Genomic DNA, 20,714 nt, shown 5'->3' with positions numbered 1-20,714 from the left:
TCCGGAGTGTCAAACGATGGTGGGCTCCATGTGAATGAAAAGGATGGCGAATTTGTCACTTGAGCTATGATTGACTTGTTTTCCAATCTCCATCTCTCTGTTGTCTCTTCTGTGCTCTGTATGTCGTGCGCTGGAATTATATGTATTCGAATATTTTATTGTTAAATTATGTCGATTCATAATATTTTAAAACCAATGTCTATCATTTAAAACTCATATGGTGTCTTTTTATTCTGTGGTAATCTAATCACCACATAAACTATAAAATTTGTCAAATTACGACAATGGTGCAACCAAACCATGCATTTAGACAGTCAAAATTAACAATTGCTCAATGTGACGCTGAACATTGTAACTTTTTTTTATTAAACAACCACAAAAAAGGTGGGGGTTAGGCAGGACCCCTATCTGTCATATAAATTAAATAGAAGTAATTACATTTGGAGGATGATAAAACTCAAAACCTCTTAAAATAGATGTAAATACATAAGAACAAAAGAAAAGAATACACCATCAATTTAAATAATAAACTAGAAAACCTATCGTCTGATATGAGGAAGAGTTTGTGCATCTAAATAGAGAATGCCAGATAAACCTGTAGATAGATCCCGAGTACACAAGAAACGTCGGCTAACCCAAACATTGTAACTTATTCATAACTTGGAAGCAAAGAGATAAATTAAAATTGATTGAAATTACAAATAAAATGACCTTACAACAAAGCATTATGGATAAGAAAAAGAACAAAAGATGCAAACACGCATTTCCTAGAAATTAAGATCAGCGCATTTAGCCACTAAATGGAGATGGATTGGGAGGAACATCCACTTCAACGACTTCTTGAAGCATCTGTGAAACTTTCCTCATTGTTGGTCTAAGAGATGGATCCTCTTGAATGCACCAAATGGAAATCATCAGAAGCTTCTCTACACATTTTATATCATTCATGGCTTCCATGTCTCCCTCAACCAAATCATCCAATTTCCCATTTCTGTAGCAATCAAAAGCCCAATCTGTTAAAATTGCATACTCCTCACCCATTTCAATATCAAAACTTTTCCTACAAGAAATGATTTCCAGCAACAAAACACCAAAGCTGTACACATCAACCTTTGCTGAGATTGTTGACTTCCTAAACCATTCAGGAGCAACATACCCCTTTGTTCCTCTTATAGCTGTCTTAATAGTTTTTCTCTGATTCAGTGTCAAAAGCTTTGCCAAACCAAAGTCCGATATCCGAGCATTGTAGCGATCATTAAGCAATATATTCTGAGGCTTTATATCACAATGGATGATCTGAGTGCTGCAATCTTCATGTAGGTACAAAAGTACTCTTGCAATCTGAAATGCAATGTTAGTTCTGAGGTTCCAGTTAGGCTTCAAGTTTCCGAAAAGGAAACTTGCTAATGTTCCATTATTCAAGAACTCATACGCCAACAACCTGTTCTGGCCTTCGTCACAGAACCCTAACAACCGAACAAGATTCTTGTGATGAGTCTGGCCAATCACGACGACTTCATTCTTGAATTCTTTTTCACCATCTTGAAACACTCTATCCAATTTCTTGACTGCAACTGCAGTAGTACTTGTTGTTGTTGTTTGAATTACACCTTTGTAAATAATACCAAAAGATCCTCTGCCGACTTCTTCCTTGAAGTTATCTGTAGCTTCCTCAAGCTCTTTGTAGCTAAAACAACGCGATTTTGTTTCAATGGTGCCATCGCCTGGACTGTTTCTTATCCATTTCTTCTTATAGATGAAGAAAAAACCAAGACCAACTGCACAAACCAATGCAAAATTCACAAACACGGAGCTTCCTAAGAGTACTGATCCTGCGTAACTCTTTTCCATAAGAAGGGTAAATAATCAATACAGTATACCAGCTACAATATATGAATATCAAATTCGGGTGGATAAATTTTGCGGTGTCGGATCTTTTTTATTTTTGTTCTATTCATTTTTGGAGATTCATTTGTAGCAAATATTAACAAAGAACATCCTGTCTCATTTACGATCACTATTAGAGCCAAAATCAGAAGGTAATACTCACCAATATAGAATTGTCTGATTATACTAAAACATTTTAAGATATCTGAATTGATTAATTACGTTTAGCTTTCTGTTTTAGCTAGTTAAGTAAGTTTGTCAGCTAAATCTGTTATGATCGTTAGCTTAAACAAACACATCACTCGCATGCAGAGTGTAAAATATTCCATACAGCCTTGTGTATAAATACTTGTAATCCAGCTCATTTGAGCATGTGATCAATAAAATATTCTCTCTCTGTTTTCTCATTCATTTTCTCTACAGCCAAATAAATCTCTTTTCTTTAACAAAACATTTTATTTTTACAAGGTGCAGGGTTTGAAATCTTAAATAACCTGCCAAAGTTCCAGTTTAACATGAGAAAAGAGCCCCTTGGGCCAGCAATCAAGTCTGTACAATTTCATAGGGGTGTTAGACCTTATATTCTCAAGAACAAATCAAGAACTAAGTCTCACCAATTATTGCAAAGAACAAAATCAGAATTACAGAGAAACTGAGAAAGAACAAAGGCATCATAGAGCAATTATATGGTTCAGCCTCAAAGGCCGACATCTACAAGGGAGACAACACTGGGAGAGCATTTCACCCAATAACACAAGATATAAAGAATATGTAACATATGCACTTTAATATTCTAATTAAGTGCATTATGTAATTTTTCTCTTCGGCATTAACTTTGAAGTTGTTGGACTTATTACAAATTATTGTCGGTAGAATTGACGCGTTTATTAATTAGATTGTGTTTGAATTAATTTAAATTTACCACGAAAAAAAATCGAGATGATTCAAACGCAAATTAATAACTGCCTGGTCGGATTTTTATTTTCATCACGGGTCCGGTATTAGCTTAAATTGTATTAAGCCAAAAAAAAATCATATAGCCTTTTTAAATTTATTTGTAGGAAATGCCCAGATATTTGGACATGTCTTGGATGCAAATATTTTGTATTCTTTTGTTTTTTATCTTTTGGATTGAAAAATATAATTAGCACAAATGAACTACTTCAATGTCTATAATAAATAAAATTATAGTAAGCATTTTTATTTTGTTATATGCTAATTAATTCTACATTGATTATTTTATTTTAATTTCTTAAACTTAATAAATTATGAGAGGGTTTTCTGAAAATTATAATTACTATATGAAATTTAATTTCATTTTGGTTAAAAATAAAATAATAGAAGGTAATATGTATAAATAAATTGAAAAAAAATTATTTTATAAAAAATTCTATACTTTTAGACAAACAACCAAACAAGTTTTTATTATTTTTCACATTTTCAGAAAAACAACAAAACACAATTTTACTGTTTTTATTGTTATATGTTGTTTTAAAAACAAACTATCAAACAATTTTTATTTTAAAAAATAACATCAAAAACATCATTCTCCTTCTCTAAAATAAGAGTCAAAAACACTAGTTAAGGAACATTAGCAAACGTACCCTACATTTTCCCCCGGACTGAAGAATACAATTAAGAGCCAGCGTCCTTTGTCCGACCCTTGGGTGACTGGCACTTTGATTCTTGTTAAAACCTGTTTTTACAATTTGAGTTCCTATTTTTTAAGAACGTATTTTGTATGTTCAGTGCGTGTGTAAATATATATTGTGAAACGAAATTCATTATCTTCGTTTGAATCATTTAAGTTTCTAAATTCGTGTATGATAAAATGAAATTCATTTGCTTTATGCAATAAACTTAAAATAGCACGAAAACCCAATTTTCCCAAACCAAAAACCAAAATCAACCGACTTGGTTGGGTTGGATTTGATTTGGATTTAATTTGAATTCTTATAAATTAATCCAGTCAATTCTACCATTAACATTGCCACGTAAAGAACATCGAGTAATTATATCTCAATGGACCTGTTAAAATAAAGTCATCAAGCTAAATTATGATAGGAATTACGGCAGGAAGTTTGGTTATACACCAAGTCATCATTACTCTCACTTCTATAATATGATTGTTTTCAAGCTAAATTATGATAAGAATTACGGCAGGAAGTTTGCTACTAATCCTACATCACAGGGGAAAATAAAAATTGTTAGATATTAGATTGAGAGTGAGCAAACGACTCCCATAATGCCAAATGTTAAATAATAAATAATTGGTACTATGGTTTCAGGAATGACGGATCAGAGCTCGGGAGAAGGAGTGGGCCCATCAAGCCCGATATGATCCGAACGATCTGAGCCCGGGAGAAGGCGTCGAAATACTCACCAAGCACGGTTGGATCGTTACAGGAACAGCGGATGCTCGTAACAGAATTGATCATGCTAAACGTGACTAGAAGATTGAACTACACAAGCCGGACGAGGACACGCTGCGGCTACTGGAGTGATTGATGAACAAATGGCAAAACAAGAGGAATTGAAGAAGCAAACACGGCAGCCAAAATCTACATATCATCCGGAGAAATCCAGAACAGAGGCAGCGCTCGTAAGTGATGCTCTGGAGTTGATTCTGAAGAATGCGGGGGCCGGATTGTTTTGAGAACTTTAATTTTCAAGGCAATTTTCCTCTCGGTAGGAGTCGAAAAGAAATGCAATGACAGAACTTAGTTATCAAATCAATTGAAAGAAATATTAATAAAGGATGTTTGGCTAGCTAGAAAACGAAGGAAAAGAGAATTGAGAAGAGAAAGATCTGGAAACCTCTTAGTTATTTTTTTTAACTAACTGAAATGATTACATCAATAGTATTTATAAAAGCAGCCTTCAGCTGAAAATAACTCTGTTACATGCTTAATGGATGCTTAACGACTTCAACACTATGCTGAGTTGGCTTAACTAATTATGCTCAGTCATCAGCAGAGAACCAATCTGATGTGAGCTAGTCTACAAAGCTTATCATCCTTCACTGTAATCGCTAACATCAATCATTAAAGGCGATTAATTTATTTATTAAGTTACCTAACTTTGGAAAAAAAAAAAAAAAAGCAAATTTGACATTACAACTAACAATAAATAAAAACAAATTGAATAAACTCCCAGCCAGAAATCGATATCAGCCCATTCAAAGATGCAAACACGCATTGCCTAGAAATTAAGATCAGCGCATTTAGCCACTAAATGGAGATGGATTGGGAGGAACATCCACTTCAACAACTCCTTCAAGCATCTGTGAAACTTTCCTCATTGTCGGTCTAAGAGATGGATCCTCTTGAATGCACCAAATGGAAACCATCACAAGCTTCTCTACACATTTTATATCATTCAAGGCTTCCATGTCTCCCTCAACCAAATCATCCAATTTCCCATTTCTGTAGCAATCAAAAGCCCAATCTGTTAAAATTGCATACTCCTCACCCATTTCTATATCAAAACTTTTCCTGCAGGAAATTATTTCCAGCAATAAAACACCAAAGCTGTACACATCAACCTTTGCTGTGATTGTTGAGTTCCTAAACCATTCAGGAGCTACGTACCCTTTTGTTCCTCTTATAGCCGTCCTAATAGCTTTGCTCTGATTCAGTGTCAACAGCTTCGCCAATCCAAAATCGGATATCCGAGCATTGTAGTAATCATCAAGCAATATGTTCTGAGGCTTTATATCACAATGGATGATCTGAGCGCTGCAATCTTCATGTAGGTACAGAAGCCCTCTTGCAATCTGAAATGCAATGTTAGTTCTCAGGTTCCAACTAGGCTTCAAGTTTCCGAAAAGGAAACTTGCTAATGTTCCATTATTCAAGAACTCATACACTAACAACCTGTTCTGCTCTTCATCACAGAACCCCAGCAACCTAACAAGATTCTTGTGATGAGTCTGGCCAATCACGACGACTTCATTCTTGAATTCCTTTTCACCATCTTGAAACACTCTATCCAATTTCTTGACTGCAACTGCAGTAGTACTTGTTCTTGTTGTTAGAATTACACCTTTGTAAACAATACCAAAAGATCCTCTGCCGACTTCTTCCTTGAAGTTATCTGTAGCTTCCTCAAGCTCTTTGTAGCTAAAACAAGGCAAATTTGTTTCAATGGTGCCATCGCCTGGACTGTTTCTTATCCATTTCTTCTTATAGATGAAGAAAAAACCAAGACCAAATGCACAAACCATTGCAAAATTCACAAACACGGAGCTTCCTAAGAGTACTGATCCTGTGGCATTCATCATCTTCCTTTTCTTCTTGTCTTCAGGATCCGGAGGACGAGGGACTGATGGAGGATCATCACCTTAATTCTTATATTTCATAAAAGCTTTGCTAGTAAGACGGCCATCTGTCATGCCATTGGAGAGAGGCAGCTTCTTGAACCAGCAGCAATCGTCTTGAAAAATGACTGCAGCACAGAAACAATCGCTCAAGCAAGAGTTTTTGCACTGCACTTCATTATAGGGCCTGAAACGCTCGGAATCTGACAGATGCCAATTTGTAAGTTGAAGCTCATGAAAATCAAACAATTCTTTCTTATAACCCTGCCCTCCTCCCCAGCAGCTCAATTAAAAATCTGGCTTGCAGCTTCCGTACCTGTCATTCTCATCAAGTAAAGAATACCCTTTCGGGCATGCACACTTTGGCCTTCGGTCACTATCTAAGGAGCATATACTGTTAAATCCACAAGCACCACTTCCCATTTCTCCTCCAATATTAACACAAATATTTTCAGGCTCAGACCAGGCAACAGACCAGTTTTCATTACCATTCTTTGGATAAAAATATTGCGCGAAAACGCCATCAAAATTGAGAGTTGCTCTGTAGTAAAAGTCTGCTGCTGGGACTACACTTTCTGTTGTGAGATCAAACCTCCCGCCATTTCTTCTCAATATGTACATGTAACCAGACTCATTGAACATCACTCGGTAACCAGAATTTGATGAGTTTGCAGGATCATAAGTACCACTAATGTAGTAAGCATCATAGGCATCACCAGTAGGCAAATTTGCAATATTGAGGACAAGATTACCGTCTTTAAGCAAGCGGAATTGGAACCGTCCTCGCGAGAAATTGGTCTCCGATTTTCGAGAAAAAAGCCCTTGCTTAGTCTCCATCGTTTGGCCTGGCAGCAATGTATCTGAAGGATTGCTGAAGCTGTCCCATAACTTGCTGGAGCTGCTGCTTGCAAGCACAAAATTGCCTGTATCATTCATATGGCCAACAGCGACTGTACCAATATCAATTTCAGAGCTCCAAACTTGTTTTCCTTGAGGATCATTAAGCACTAGCCCGTGATCAGCAGTAAGCTTTACTTGTGATCCTCTTGGCACAGCAGGATTTTGATCTTTATTATCTGTGTACCAGACAACGGTTTTTGCAGGTATATTGCTGTAAAATATTGAAAGTAAGAAGAGATCATTGGTGTTGTTTTCTTCGTCAACCTGGCGAAATCCAAATGCAAAATCACCAGAAGGAGAAAGCCACGTAGAACTATTAGTGCCTGCTGTGAGAGTCGCACCCACGGGCACAGTTCCATTGTTTTGAGCAATGGATAAATGTAAATAAAATGGAAGCTGAAATAGTAAGAATATGAAGTACAATCTAGCAGAAGCCATTGCAATTGCTATTTCGATAAACACTTTAAGAAATTATATATCGTAATCATGGGCAGAAATGATTAAAGTAAATCATGAAATGAGAACGGAGAGGACAGAAACAGTTACAAGTCAAAAAATAGAAAGGTTAAATTACATATATTATCCACATGTCAAAGTTATTATTAATTGCTAGACTTTGCTTCTTTCTATCTTTGAATTATCTTGCCTCGATAATGGGCCAGCAACATTAAAGTCAAGGACCAAAGTGGATATAAAAACCCTTTGATTAATCAAAGTCAATAAGCGGAAGTTATAAGCTGAGAGCATTTTTTCCCGCCTTAATTGCATTTCCAGTCAGTCAATGTTTTTTAAAACCGGAATCAAAGTATCAAAATTGAAATGGTAATCTCTCGAAGATGGTAATTTTTATGTCGTAATCATGGGCAGAAATGATTAAAGTAAATCATGAAATGAGAACGGAGAGGACAGAAACAGTTACAAGTCAAAAAATAGAAAGGTAAAATTACATATATTATCCACATGTCAAAGTTATTATTAATTGCTAGACTTTGCTTTTTCCTATCTTTGAATAATCTTGCCCCGACAATTGGGCAAGCACCATTAAAGTCAGGGACCCCAGTGGATATGAAAACTGTTTGATTAATCAAAGTAACCTGAGTGCACTTTTTCCCGCCTTGATTGCGTTTCCAGTCAGTCAATGTTATTATTATTTTTTTAATATTATATCAAAGAGTACAGTATAAACATTGATAAATACATTCAAAAACATCTGTTGGGACCTGAATCCAGCCTAATATTTTTCAAACGAGCATCAATGTATCAAATCGGCGTTTAACTGAAATCTAAAATGAAAATAAATAAATAAATAAACTCTCATATCACATGAAGATTCAATTCCTCGCCCTGAAGATTGATGTGGGAGGAAATTTTAGGACAGAGGATACGTTTGGCCGTCAAGAAAATGAGTTCTTCACTACAACTCAGTCGATGTTACAATCAAACATCACATTTTATCCAAAAAAAAGTTTGTTTGGCGTCGTTCATTGCCTTATGTTAAATTAATGATTATGGGAATCGTTGATGATTCTGCCAGCCAGGGCCAATCAATCTCATTATGGGAATCGTTGAAATTGAATAATATTTTTGTTTCTGGGAAAACGGAACGTGGAACTTTGTGGGTCGCACCGTACGTTTTTTTAATCCACCGTACACTAACTTAACTTCTTCACCAACGACTTTGTTCTGTGTTTATTTACGACTTTGTATCGTGCGATTGCGACGGCACATGCAAGCACATGTGCGTGTGCCCTAGGTATTTGCATGGTTTTCATTCTTGACTTGTTTTCTAAAATTGTTTTTCTAATTCAGTGTACTTCTTTCGTTTGGCGTATGTGGTCCAGAGAAGGGCAATGGATGATAAAACTTAAAATAACGTAACTAAAGATGCCCTTTTGTCCGATACTGCAGAACATTTTTATCATAGCAACAGATTCGTCTACAAAATTCTACGACCAATTCAACGTCTACAGAAATGTTATTAAAAAATTATGCCAAAAAACTCAAAATTGATGCATTTATCCATCAATCATCCACGTTCCGTTTTCCCAGAAACAAAAATATTATTCAATTTCAACGTTCATTGCCTTTTCTCATGGCAATTTAAATTGATGATTTAAATTAATGGGGTCCCCCATTGCCTTATGTTACGTTTCTCCACCATGTATTTTGTCTTATAGCTTAATTTTCTTTTCCAAAACTCGTCTTACAAGTTAGAAAAGACTTATAACATACGACAACGAATTCACAACAAAGTTTTTACCATAGGGCGAATACCATATAGATCGGACAAAAATTATAGCGAAAATGAATTAGCCAGCTTGTGAGCACATACTGTAAAACGAAATTCATTCATTTATGTGTTATGAAATGAAATTAACTTGCTTTATTTATTAAACTTAGTGACTGTTTAATATACCTTATCTAATAGCCACAAATATTAATTTTTTTTTGTTATTCGGTTGTTTTTTTAGTTGAGTTTTTAAAAATTAAATAAGTTATTTTGTCTCTATTAAGTACCTATTTGATATTATTTATTTAATGTTCATAAGTACTTATTTAATTTCATAAGTTTTCATCAAAAAAATTTTAATGCTTTGGTTGTTTTTCAGTAAAGATTTTAAAAATTAAATAAGCTATATATTTTACTTCTACAAGTAAAATCCTAAATTTTGGGCTCTTAAGGTAGAGATTTAAAACTTTTTAAAATGTTTAAATGTTTAAAATATTAATCATATTTCATTTCTTTCATAACATAACTTTAAATAATTTATTTATTAAAATAATTTTATAATTTTTACAAAAGTTTTTATTGACAACCAAACAATTATTATTATTTTTTTTGTGAAAACTCTACTAATAAAAATTTTACTAATAAAAGCTCTACAATATACTCTATTTAAAAAGATACACCAGACCAAACCAAACCAAACAGCACAAAATCCCAATTGGCCAAAGAATAAAAAGCAAAATATCGAACTGAATTGATTCCGTTCGGCTTGATTTGGATTTTCCTTGAATCCTTATAATCTAAACTAGCTAGTCAAACATATACCCTTTTTCATTCATACGTTTGACTTCGGTTGATGACATAAACATCTTAAAACTTGTCAGGCATGCATGAATATGTGGTTTTTCAACTTGATTAATTATTTCTTTCACTCATTAATGAAAAGTTTTTTCTTCAAGCATGCCCTAATTTCAGTTTAATTGACACGTCTTGCATTGCTTTAAAAATACATAAAATGTGAAATTGGAATTTATTCTGGAATAAAAGTACAAATATCTTTCGGAATTCGGCCACAAAAAAATAAAAAGGGAGTTGGCCAAAATGATGTTGTGGTTAGTATGCTGATTATTGCCATTCTTAGGGTTGAGAAATAACAAGGTTCAATTGATCATCAAACTGCACTATATATAAGCAAAACCAAACTAGAATAAAGATCAATAAATAACACAAATAGCCATATATATATATATATATATATATATATATATATATATATATATATATATATATATATATATATATAGCTTCATCAAAGATTTAATCGATCCATAGCACAAACAGCCATAATTTTTTAATCCAAGTATTTTTTACCCTTAATAACAATGGCACCATATATCAAACAAACCCTAGTTAAGCAGACACAAGCTAGCATAACATCCACATGCACCATTTATTGATAACAGAATTAAGCATAAATCCCTAGATTCATATGGGCATCATAGTCTCAATCTTGAGATCTTTTAAGGCTTCTTAGTATTGGTGGACTTCTTCTCAAGATTGGCCTTGAGCTTCCTCTTCTTCTCCTCATTAAGCATATCAGTGATGAGTATGTCACCATCCTCGTTGGCTTCGGATCTCAGATTGTTGTCATCATTACGAACACAGTCCAAGCTCTTTATTTTAATTGCTCTCCCCTTGTGTCGAGGGCGCAGATCATATCCCACCTTAGTCGTTGCTGAACATATATGTATGCGTCCAATAGTTAAGAAATGCTAGTTTTATTGCTAAAAGAAGGCTGTAACAATACTTTGTGCCAACTATGCTTCAAAGAAATTCATCAATTGACTCATCAAATGTGGTTATTAAAAATTAGTGAATGACAAGGATATGCTCATATATATGAAATCAAGACAATCATGATGCAGGTTAATCTAAAGTGTAAATACGTAATTCCTCACTTCATATATGTACCTAGGTTAATTGACATTGACACATAAAGAAAGATCGAGTAATTATGCCTTAATGGACCTGTTAACGTAAAGGCTCTATGGGAAGTTTTGCCATTAATCATACATAATAGGGAAAACAAAAACATTAGAAATTAGATTTGAGAGTGAGCAACCACTTCCATATATACTGCCATATCTGTGATCAATCAATCTGTTCCAAACATATAACCCAAATTCAATAAGGACATAAGGCCTCTCCTATAGATAGTAGAACCGAGAAGATTGAGACCATATCAAGGAGAAGTTCAAGAGAAGAAAGGGAGGAAATAATTGGAAGGTAACAAGACAAGTCACCCTCATAGAATATATTTCCATTATTTTTTCATGCCGACATTTGCTTCTTTTTTACTTTATTTTTACATGACAAAGTGATCTTTTAGCAATTAAAATTTCAAATGAATCCATGTCATAAATCTAATAAATGTGTTTGTTATCAAATGCAGTGTTACTATAAGGAATTCTACTTTTTAATTAACATAGCAAAAAATAATAATTAATTAGCATTTTCTGTTTATGCATGTTTCTATTGATGTATATAAATAGGATAAGATTAAATGAATAATGGATCAAATTCTTTTTTGTTAATTAAGCAAACACAAAATACAATTACAATCCAAATTAATTAATATAATCAGACACATAAATCAATAAATATTAATCATTCATGCTTTTAGTATGTAGCAATAAAGTTATTTGATTTGGAATAAGATGAGTTTGCTTTCGCCGAAAGAGGATAAAATGTTTATTTATTTAAAGTATTAAAAAGTTTTTGATTAGTTTATTACGTCATTTATTATGGCGCGAAAACAAAATTTAAATTTTCGCGGCTTAATGAAAATTTTCTATAAAAAAAAATAAATTAAAAGCAAGAATATATACCTTTCTCATTTGAAGATGAAGCTGTTGCAGCTTCCTCCAGATTCACTGTTGCATTAGCGAATGTTTCTTCCCTATATCATAAAAAGTACATGTTAGCTATTGGTTTAAGCTATGATGGATATTTAATCTTCTTGTATTTCAAAATTCTGAACCGATGGTTGGTTCACTTCCTACAAAAAATTCCTCAAACATTGTTTTTTAGAATTTGCTGAACAATAAGGTAATAGTACTAATTTTACAGATTCATGCAACCATAGATCGTAATCTTATTCACTTTCAAAAATGTAAAATGAAAATAAAATAGAACTTGAGTATCAAAAAATTTCTTTTGATTATTGGCCAAGGAATTGGATTTCTCTTTATCTGAATCTTCTGGTCCACCACCATCTTTGTTGGCCTATGCAATAGAGTTAAAAATATATGAAAGAAATTAGTACATGCAAATTTTTAATAACATACTTATCATCAATTGTTGCATGCCAAAGATCTTCAAAGATCTTTATGGTTTGATACCCAGATATAGATGAATCAAACCCATATGATAGATAATCTTTGATGATCTGATCAAAATGTTATAAAAAATGAGCTTAATTCAGAAAATAAAAATAAGATCTTTGGACTGCAAATTAACATAAAAAGAGAGAAGAGAGATGTAAGGCCAGAAGGGCAAAATCTCCAGAAACAACCATTGTTTGGCTTGAATTTGCTTCAATCAATTGCATATTCTCTTGATTGCTGCTTGAATTCCCCTCATCAGAGGCACGAGGCTGCTGCATGTTTGGTTGTGGCACAGAAAATTGCACGTCACTGTACTGTTTCACTGACAATTCTTTGAGTTTCTCTTTGTCCACCACATTAAAGTACAGTACTTCAATCTCCCCTAATTCATGTGATGATGAATCAGATGGAGTACCAGAGTGCTCCATTGCGAATCTGTCACGGTTTCTCATCCTCATTTTGCAATTACACTAAAATTATTATATTGCTATCAATTTTGTTCTGAATATTATAAGTAAAAGTGAGAGAAAAGTTGATAAGTTTTGATGTAATGATACGGGGGTAACGGTTTCTTCTCTCTTTCGTTTGTATTTATTATTTTGTGGCAACAGCTTATTTGGTAATGATTTTTAACAAGTGTTACACTATTAGAGCCGCCATGTATGAACAAAGCTCACAAATAGTTAACCTTCCAAAATGAAAATGCACAAGCCTTTTATTTTATTTTCACATTGCAACGAAAATAAAATTAACAAATAAGTGTTGTGCGCGGAATGCGGAATCAAGCGCACCAAATAATTACTAAAAAATAAAGGACATAAGAATTTACGTGGTTCAGTAATTAGGTTCAGTAATTAAACCTACATCCACGAAGGCAAGAAATAATAATTGTTTATTTAACAATTAATAGAGTACAATATTTGAGTAACGAATCTCACTTCCCAAAAACCCAAATATACCCAGTACTCTCACACCCTGCAGGAAAGATAAATTCACCAGACACATTTCTCTCACTTCTCTCAAAAGCTTAGAAAATTATAAGCTTAACAATTTTGGGATGATTTCAAATGAATGAAATCCTTAGCTATTTATAGGAGAAATGCATTACTATGCAAAGAATAAAATAATTGAAAATATAATAAATTATTATTATTATTTTCAATCCATCCCCTTTTTCCATTCTTTCTTTTCGGCTTACAAATTCAATTTGATTTTGCTTCTCCAAAGTTTGCATGCTAGCTGTTGCAAAGTTGGTATTGGCTTCTGACTTTTCAACAATTCTCCACCTCGGCGAAGATTTAGCCAAATCTGAGCTGACTACCAACGAACCCTCATCCCCAAAGTGATCCTTCAATAAGGATCCAGAATGGCTGTGTCGATTCAACTGCCTACGTACCCAAAATTGGGGATCAAGTCAACCGTAGTTCAAAATTCTCCAAACTCAATGCATTCGAAGAATTAGTTTCAATCCGTATAAAGATTTACTCAATCTGCACACACGATTTTTCTTTCCAGCAACTTTGAATCCACAAGACTGAATCATATAGATTTCCTCCTCCAAATCTCCATGTAAGAATGCCGTCTTCACATCCAACTGAGCCAACTCTAACTCGTATTCTGTAACTAAGGCAAGTAGGATACGAATGGAAGTATGTTTTACAACTGGAGAGAAAACTTCATTGTAGTCAATACCTTCCTTTTGAGCAAAACCTTTTGCCACGAGCCTTGCCTTGTATCGAGGAGTTGTTTGATTCGGAGATCCTTGCTTTTTGGTGTAGACCCATTTATTGCCAATAGCCCTTTTCCCCTTTGGTAACTTTACAAGTTCCCAAGTCTGGTTTTGATGGAGAGATTTCATCTCTTCCTCCATGGCTAGCTTCCACTGATCACTTTCACTACTGCGTAATGCTTCACCGAAAGTATTAGGGATATCATCATCAATAACTGGAAGTGCATAGGCTACTACCATATCTTTAGTAAGCCATCCGGGTTTCTTTATCTCTCTTCTTGGCCTCCTTGTTGCTATAAAATCATCATCATCTACATCATCAATTGTTTCTTCCTTTTGTGGGACATCAAAAGAAACAACCTCTTCTTCAACTTTAGGTGTCACCTCCATAGTTGAACCATTCTTTGATGTAGAACTAACTGGTACATATGGAGTTGCATCAAACTCCACCCGCTGTAATACCTCTGTGGTCTTGTTCTCCACCTGCTGAGAACTTGAAGCTTTTATCATTGAAGCTTTATCAAATGTGGCATCTCTGCTACACGCAAACTTTTTGTCTTCGAGATCCCAAAGCTTGAAGCCCTTTACTCCACCTTTGAATCCCACAAAGATAGATTTTCTAGCACGAGGATCCAGTTTACCATCTTTGACATGATAATAAGCTGGACACCCGAATACACGAAGGGAATCATAGTCTTGTGCATGTTTTCCAGACCACATTTCCATAGGAGTTTTACCTCCAATTGCAGCAGAAGGCAACCGATTTACCAAGTGACTTGCGTAGCTCACAACTTCAGCCCAAAACTTTTTATCTAAACCAGCATTAGATAACATACATCGTACCTTTTCCAGTAAAGTATGATTCATACGCTCAGCCACACCGTTCTGTTGCGGAGTATGTCTCACCGTGAAATGTCTTTTAATACCCTCGTTCTGGCATACTTGCAAGAATGGATCAGAAGTATATTCACCCCTATTATCAGATCGTAATACTTTGATCTTTCTGCCAGTTTGAGTCTCCACTAATTTCTTCCACTTCACGAAAATCTCTAGAACCCCATCCTTTGCTCGCATGGTGTACACCCATACACGTCTAGAAAAATCATCAACAAATATAACAAAATAATGGCTTCCACCAATTGATGCAGTCTTGGTTGGTCCCCATATATCACTATGAACATATTCAAGGATCTCACGAGTATCGTGATTAGCTGTACCAAACTTGACCCTTGCTTTCTTGCCTACTACACAATACTCACAGAAATTTAATTTACAGGTTTTGGTACCTTTTAAGAGTCCATGCCTCATCAGAGTTTGCAAAGACTTCTCTCCCGCAGGTCCCAGTCGTACATGCCATAACTTGGTGGTGTCACTGTGCGCCTCAACAACATTTGTTTCATCAGTTGTACCTCCCTTCAAATAGTACAGATTGTGACGCCGAACCCCTTGCAGAATCACCATAGCCCCATGTGTAAACTTCATTATGCCATCTTCAATGGTAACTTTGTAACCTTTAGCTTCCAAAGCACCCACAGAAATTAGATTTTTCTTTATCTCTGGAACAAATCTAACCTCTTTAAGTTCTCTGACCCTTCCATCAAACATTTTGAGCCAAATTGTTCCTATCCCCATTGTGCGACAAGGTTGATTATTCCCCATCATAACTGCACCGGATTCCAGATTACGAAAATCCGTAAACCATTCCTTAATAGGACACAAATGATAGGTTGCTTCAGTATCAAGTATCCACTCACTCGAACTAGCCACGTATGCTGCAGGAGTAATACTTAGTGAATAATCAGAGTTCTCATCTTTCTGTGCCATGTTTGCTGCTGCTGGTTTCTTCTCATCTCTCTTTTGAGCCTTTGGACAATCTTTTCTCCAATGGCCCTTTTCATGACAAAAGGCACACTCATCTCGAGCTATATTTCTGCTTCTCAATTTGGATCGAGAATTCTTTCTACCACGCTTCTTCTGTTTCTCCATCGCCCAATCTCTGCTCACCAAAGCTTCAGACGATGCTCGTTCAGAATTTTTATCATTATTCCGAATCTCCAAACTAGTCAATGCTGTGCAAACATCTTTAAAGACGATCACACTCTTCCCATATATCAAAGTAGTCACAAAATGGCTATATTCCTCTGGTAGTGAGTGTAACAGAATCATAGCCTTGACTTTATATTTAATATTTTCATCAAGATTCTTCAAATCAGCAAGTAACTTTTCAAATCTTGAAACATGATCGTGCATTGACACCCCAGACTTCATTCGAAAGCCATATACTTGGCTCATTGCATGAAGACTATTTTCAAGACTTTTCACCAGGTACTTCTCTTCCAATGTACGCCACAAAGTCACTGCACACTCCTCATCTTTCACCAAGTATTTCACCTCCTTGGTCAAACAAGATCTGATCTGACCACAGGCTTTCTCGTTCATACGATCCCAAATTTATTCATCATACAAGTGTCTTTTATTTTTCAAAACAATATCGAGATCAATTTGAATAAGGGCATCCATAACTTCGCGCCTCCACATGCCGAAGTTGATTTTCCCATCAAACTTTTCAACATCGATCTTCTGGCCTCCTATAACATGTGCTGAATAGCGATTTGATAAATCTCGCCTCCCACCTGAAGTGTCTCCTGAAATAGTCTCGGTAGATCTCTCCCCAATTCTGGAAGTTTCACCTTCTACCATTTTTCTCAACGAACTATTTCCACTTGAAAAACAGCCTCTATGATGTTAATTTCGCGTGAATAAATTTACCAGGAAAGTTTCCAGAAAACTGGACGGGAACTCGGTCCCAATTAAAAACCAGAATCCTTAGACTCTTATCGCCTTTTTTTACAGAACTTTCCTAGACATGCAAAAATACACACTACTTACAATAGACTGTCTCTCAAGTACAAATGGCCATCTCCAACGTATTTGTGAATAGTACCGTATACGTGAACAGTATAGTATACATGAACAGTGCCGTATACGTGAACAGTACCATATCCCCCCAAGTACGAACCGTTGGCTCTGATACCACTTGTTGTGCACGGAATGCGGAATCAAGCGCACCAAATAATTACTGAAAAATAAAGGACACAAGAATTTACGTGGTTTGGTAATTAAACCTACATCCACGGATGCAAGAAATAATAATTGTTTATTTAACAATTAATAGAGTACAATATTTGAGTAACAAATCTCACTTCCCAAAAACCCAAATTAACCCAGTACTCTCACACTCTGCAGGAAAGATAAATTCCCCAGACACACTTCTCTCACTTCTCTCAAAAGCTTAGAAACTTATAAGCTTAACAATTTTGGGATGATTTCAAATGAATGAAATCCTTAGCTATTTATAGGAGAAATGCATTACTATACAAAGAATAAAATAATTGAAAATATAATATATTATTATTATTATTTTCAATCCATCCCCTTTTTCCATTCTTTCTTTTCGGCTTACAAATTCAATTTGATTTTGCTTCACCAAAGTTTGCATGCTAGTTGTTGCAAAGTTGGCATTGGCTTCTGACTTTTCAACAATAAGAACTAATTTCATTTTCTCTACTAATCGCATTTTCTCATAAGTCCTTATTTTATATATGTTTATTTAAATTCCCATAAGTTATGTAAAATGCGATGATTCGCATGTATGTGTAATTAAGTTTTTAACATACTAAGCAGCGGAAAAGTTAGGAGCTAACTTTAACTCGGACTCAACTAAAATAATATTTCCAAAAAAGAATTTTTTTTAACGTCAGCAGCTAAATCCGAACATCAAGTCTTTTTTATACCAATTTAAAATTTATTGGTGTGATTTGAACATCAAATCTTTCGTATACTATCTCAGTCGACTTGATGATTTTTATGCATCTAAAAACTTGTCAAGCATGCACGATTAGTGATTTTCCAACTTAGCCATATCATCTGCATGACGGCATGAGTTACACTTGGTGTATGATCTACGGGCATCGTGTACAGGTGAGTATGAGTGAGACAATAATTTTACTCAAGTGTGTCCTAGTTTTTTATTTGAACGTAGATTTTCTAAATATGGCAAGAAAATCCAAACAAAGGATAAATCTTGAATGGAAAAAACAAACTGCAATCCGCATGTTAGGAAAGTTCATTATTGCAGGTGATTCGGTTTTTGTTGGACTATTACAATACTCGTACTAAGTAATTTTGAATTATTACTGATCTGTAACATCTTATTTTGCGACAGTAGAATTTTAGGATTTGTCATGTTTCACGGAACTATAACGCACTTAGCTGCAATGATGTAAGACAATTGGTAATTTTGAAAGGATGGAAGAATTTCCACAACATTTGAACTGTTATCTTTAAATTGTACTCGCCTAAAATAATGAGATTTTATTTTAGAAAAATGATTAAAGCATAAATGGAGTTCTAATGGGGCGACATTTATTTAAGAGTCATATGAATGTTGTAACCTCTTATTATATTCTAAAATATACATAAAATATTTTGACACCCGTATTCTAATCCTATTCCTCTTATACACCCTTAAAATTTTAACCCTAAAGCACGTCTACAAGCTGAAAAATATATGAACTTTCCTATGAAATGTACGCAGAAGGGTAATGGCATGGGCCATGGCAGGGCAGATTCTCAGCGAATAGAGACATGCTGAGCTGAGTATCTGACACGTTAAAACATTCATTCCAAGTACAAAGGATAATGTGATGAGTTGAGGACGACTCATAAAATATTATATAGTGACTGGCTAGAGCTTAAGTTTTCCTTTGCCTCCTACTCTTACGCTTCTACTTCACTTCGTTCCTGTAGATACCAATCAGACTTCTGTTTCCAATTATGACAAAAATGCACCATCACACACCACCAAGGAGAAAGAGAGTACCCGCTTGTCGATTGATTTATGCTCCCTCTTTGGCCAACCTCTCTTTGGCTTTTGCTTCTCATCTCCGACAAGTTTTGGTCTGTCACCCCTTTGTTTTTCCAGTTTGCCACAACTTACAATATGGTATTGAATGTTGTGGTAAAGAAGAGAAGGTACAAAAATAGAATATTTTAAGCACTTGTAAGCAAGACATTAAAACTCATAATATTTTAAAGCCAATGTCTATCATTTAAAACTCATATGGTGTCTTTTTATTCTGGGGTAATCTAATCACCACATAAATTGTAAAATTTTTCAAATTACGACAACAGAGCAACCAAACCACGCATCTAGACAATCAAAATTAACAATTGCTAAATGTGATGCTGAACATTGTAACTTTTTTTTTATTAAACAACCACTAAAAAGGTGGGGAGTTAAGCAGGACCCATACCTGTTATATAAATCAAAATAGAAGTAATTACATAAGGAGAATGATAAAACCCAAAAACTCTTAAAATACATGTAAATACATAAGAATAAAAGAAAATAACACACCATCTATTGAAATAAGAAACTAAAAACTTATCAACTGATATGAGGAAAAGTTTGTGCACCTAAATGGAGAATGCCAGATAAGCCCGTAAATAGATCCTGAGTACACAAGAAAAGTCGGCTAACCCGAATATTGTAACTTATTCATAACTTGGAAGGAAAGAAAGAAATTAAGATTGATTGAAATTACAAATAAAATGACCTTACAACAAAGCATTATGGATAAGAAAAAGAATAAAAGATGCAAACACACATTGCCTAGAAACTAAGATCAGCGCATTTAGCCACTAAATGGAGATGGATTAAGAGGAACATCCACTTCAACAACTCCTTGAAGCATCTGTAAAACTTTCCTCATTGTCGGTCTAAGAGATGGATCCTCTTGAATGCACCAAATGGAAATCATCACAAGCTTCTCCATAAATTTTATATCATTCATGGCTGAAAAATAGTTGAGATGCTTGAATATGGTGAAAATAGTAATTATTTTTGTTACTTGTGCAATTCTTGAATTTTACAAATATATAAAGACGTTCAAGATGTTGTACAAGGAAACACAATATTTACAATAATTATAATAATCAACTAGCTGTTGTGATGAATCCACCATGACATGTGCTGCTATATTTTCCATCAATTATGGCTTAGACGAGATGTTGGAAATCCTCTTGCCATGGCGGTACAAGCTACCATATTTGTTACTTGTGACTTATCAGCCCCCCTCAAGCTAGGTAGTGACATGCGATGAACGCCTCGCTTGGTTCGTAGCGTGAGACATTGATGCTTCCCCAAAGATTTTGTAAGAGCGTTTGCAATCTGAAGATGAGAAGACACATATCGTGTAAATAATG

General features: G+C 34.8%; 1 protein-coding gene and 1 pseudogene across 1 annotated transcript; both read right to left on the bottom strand.

Moving 5' to 3' along the window:
- Window positions 1–789: 789 nt before the first annotated feature.
- LOC18053030 (G-type lectin S-receptor-like serine/threonine-protein kinase RLK1) lies at window positions 790–1,851 on the bottom strand. The gene has a single exon (XM_006445884.1). It carries the CDS (start codon window positions 1,849–1,851, stop codon window positions 790–792), a length of 1,062 nt encoding a protein of 353 aa, XP_006445947.1.
- Window positions 1,852–5,110: 3,259 nt separating this feature from the next.
- On the bottom strand, window positions 5,111–7,464 carry LOC18053029 (annotated as a pseudogene).
- Window positions 7,465–20,714: the final 13,250 nt, after the last annotated feature.

Source organism: Citrus clementina, unplaced genomic scaffold (genome assembly GCF_000493195.1).
Source record: "Citrus clementina cultivar Clemenules unplaced genomic scaffold, Citrus_clementina_v1.0 scaffold_2, whole genome shotgun sequence".
In the NCBI taxonomy this organism is placed as follows: domain Eukaryota; kingdom Viridiplantae; phylum Streptophyta; class Magnoliopsida; order Sapindales; family Rutaceae; genus Citrus; species Citrus x clementina.
This window is presented reverse-complemented; position numbering and strand designations above follow the sequence as displayed.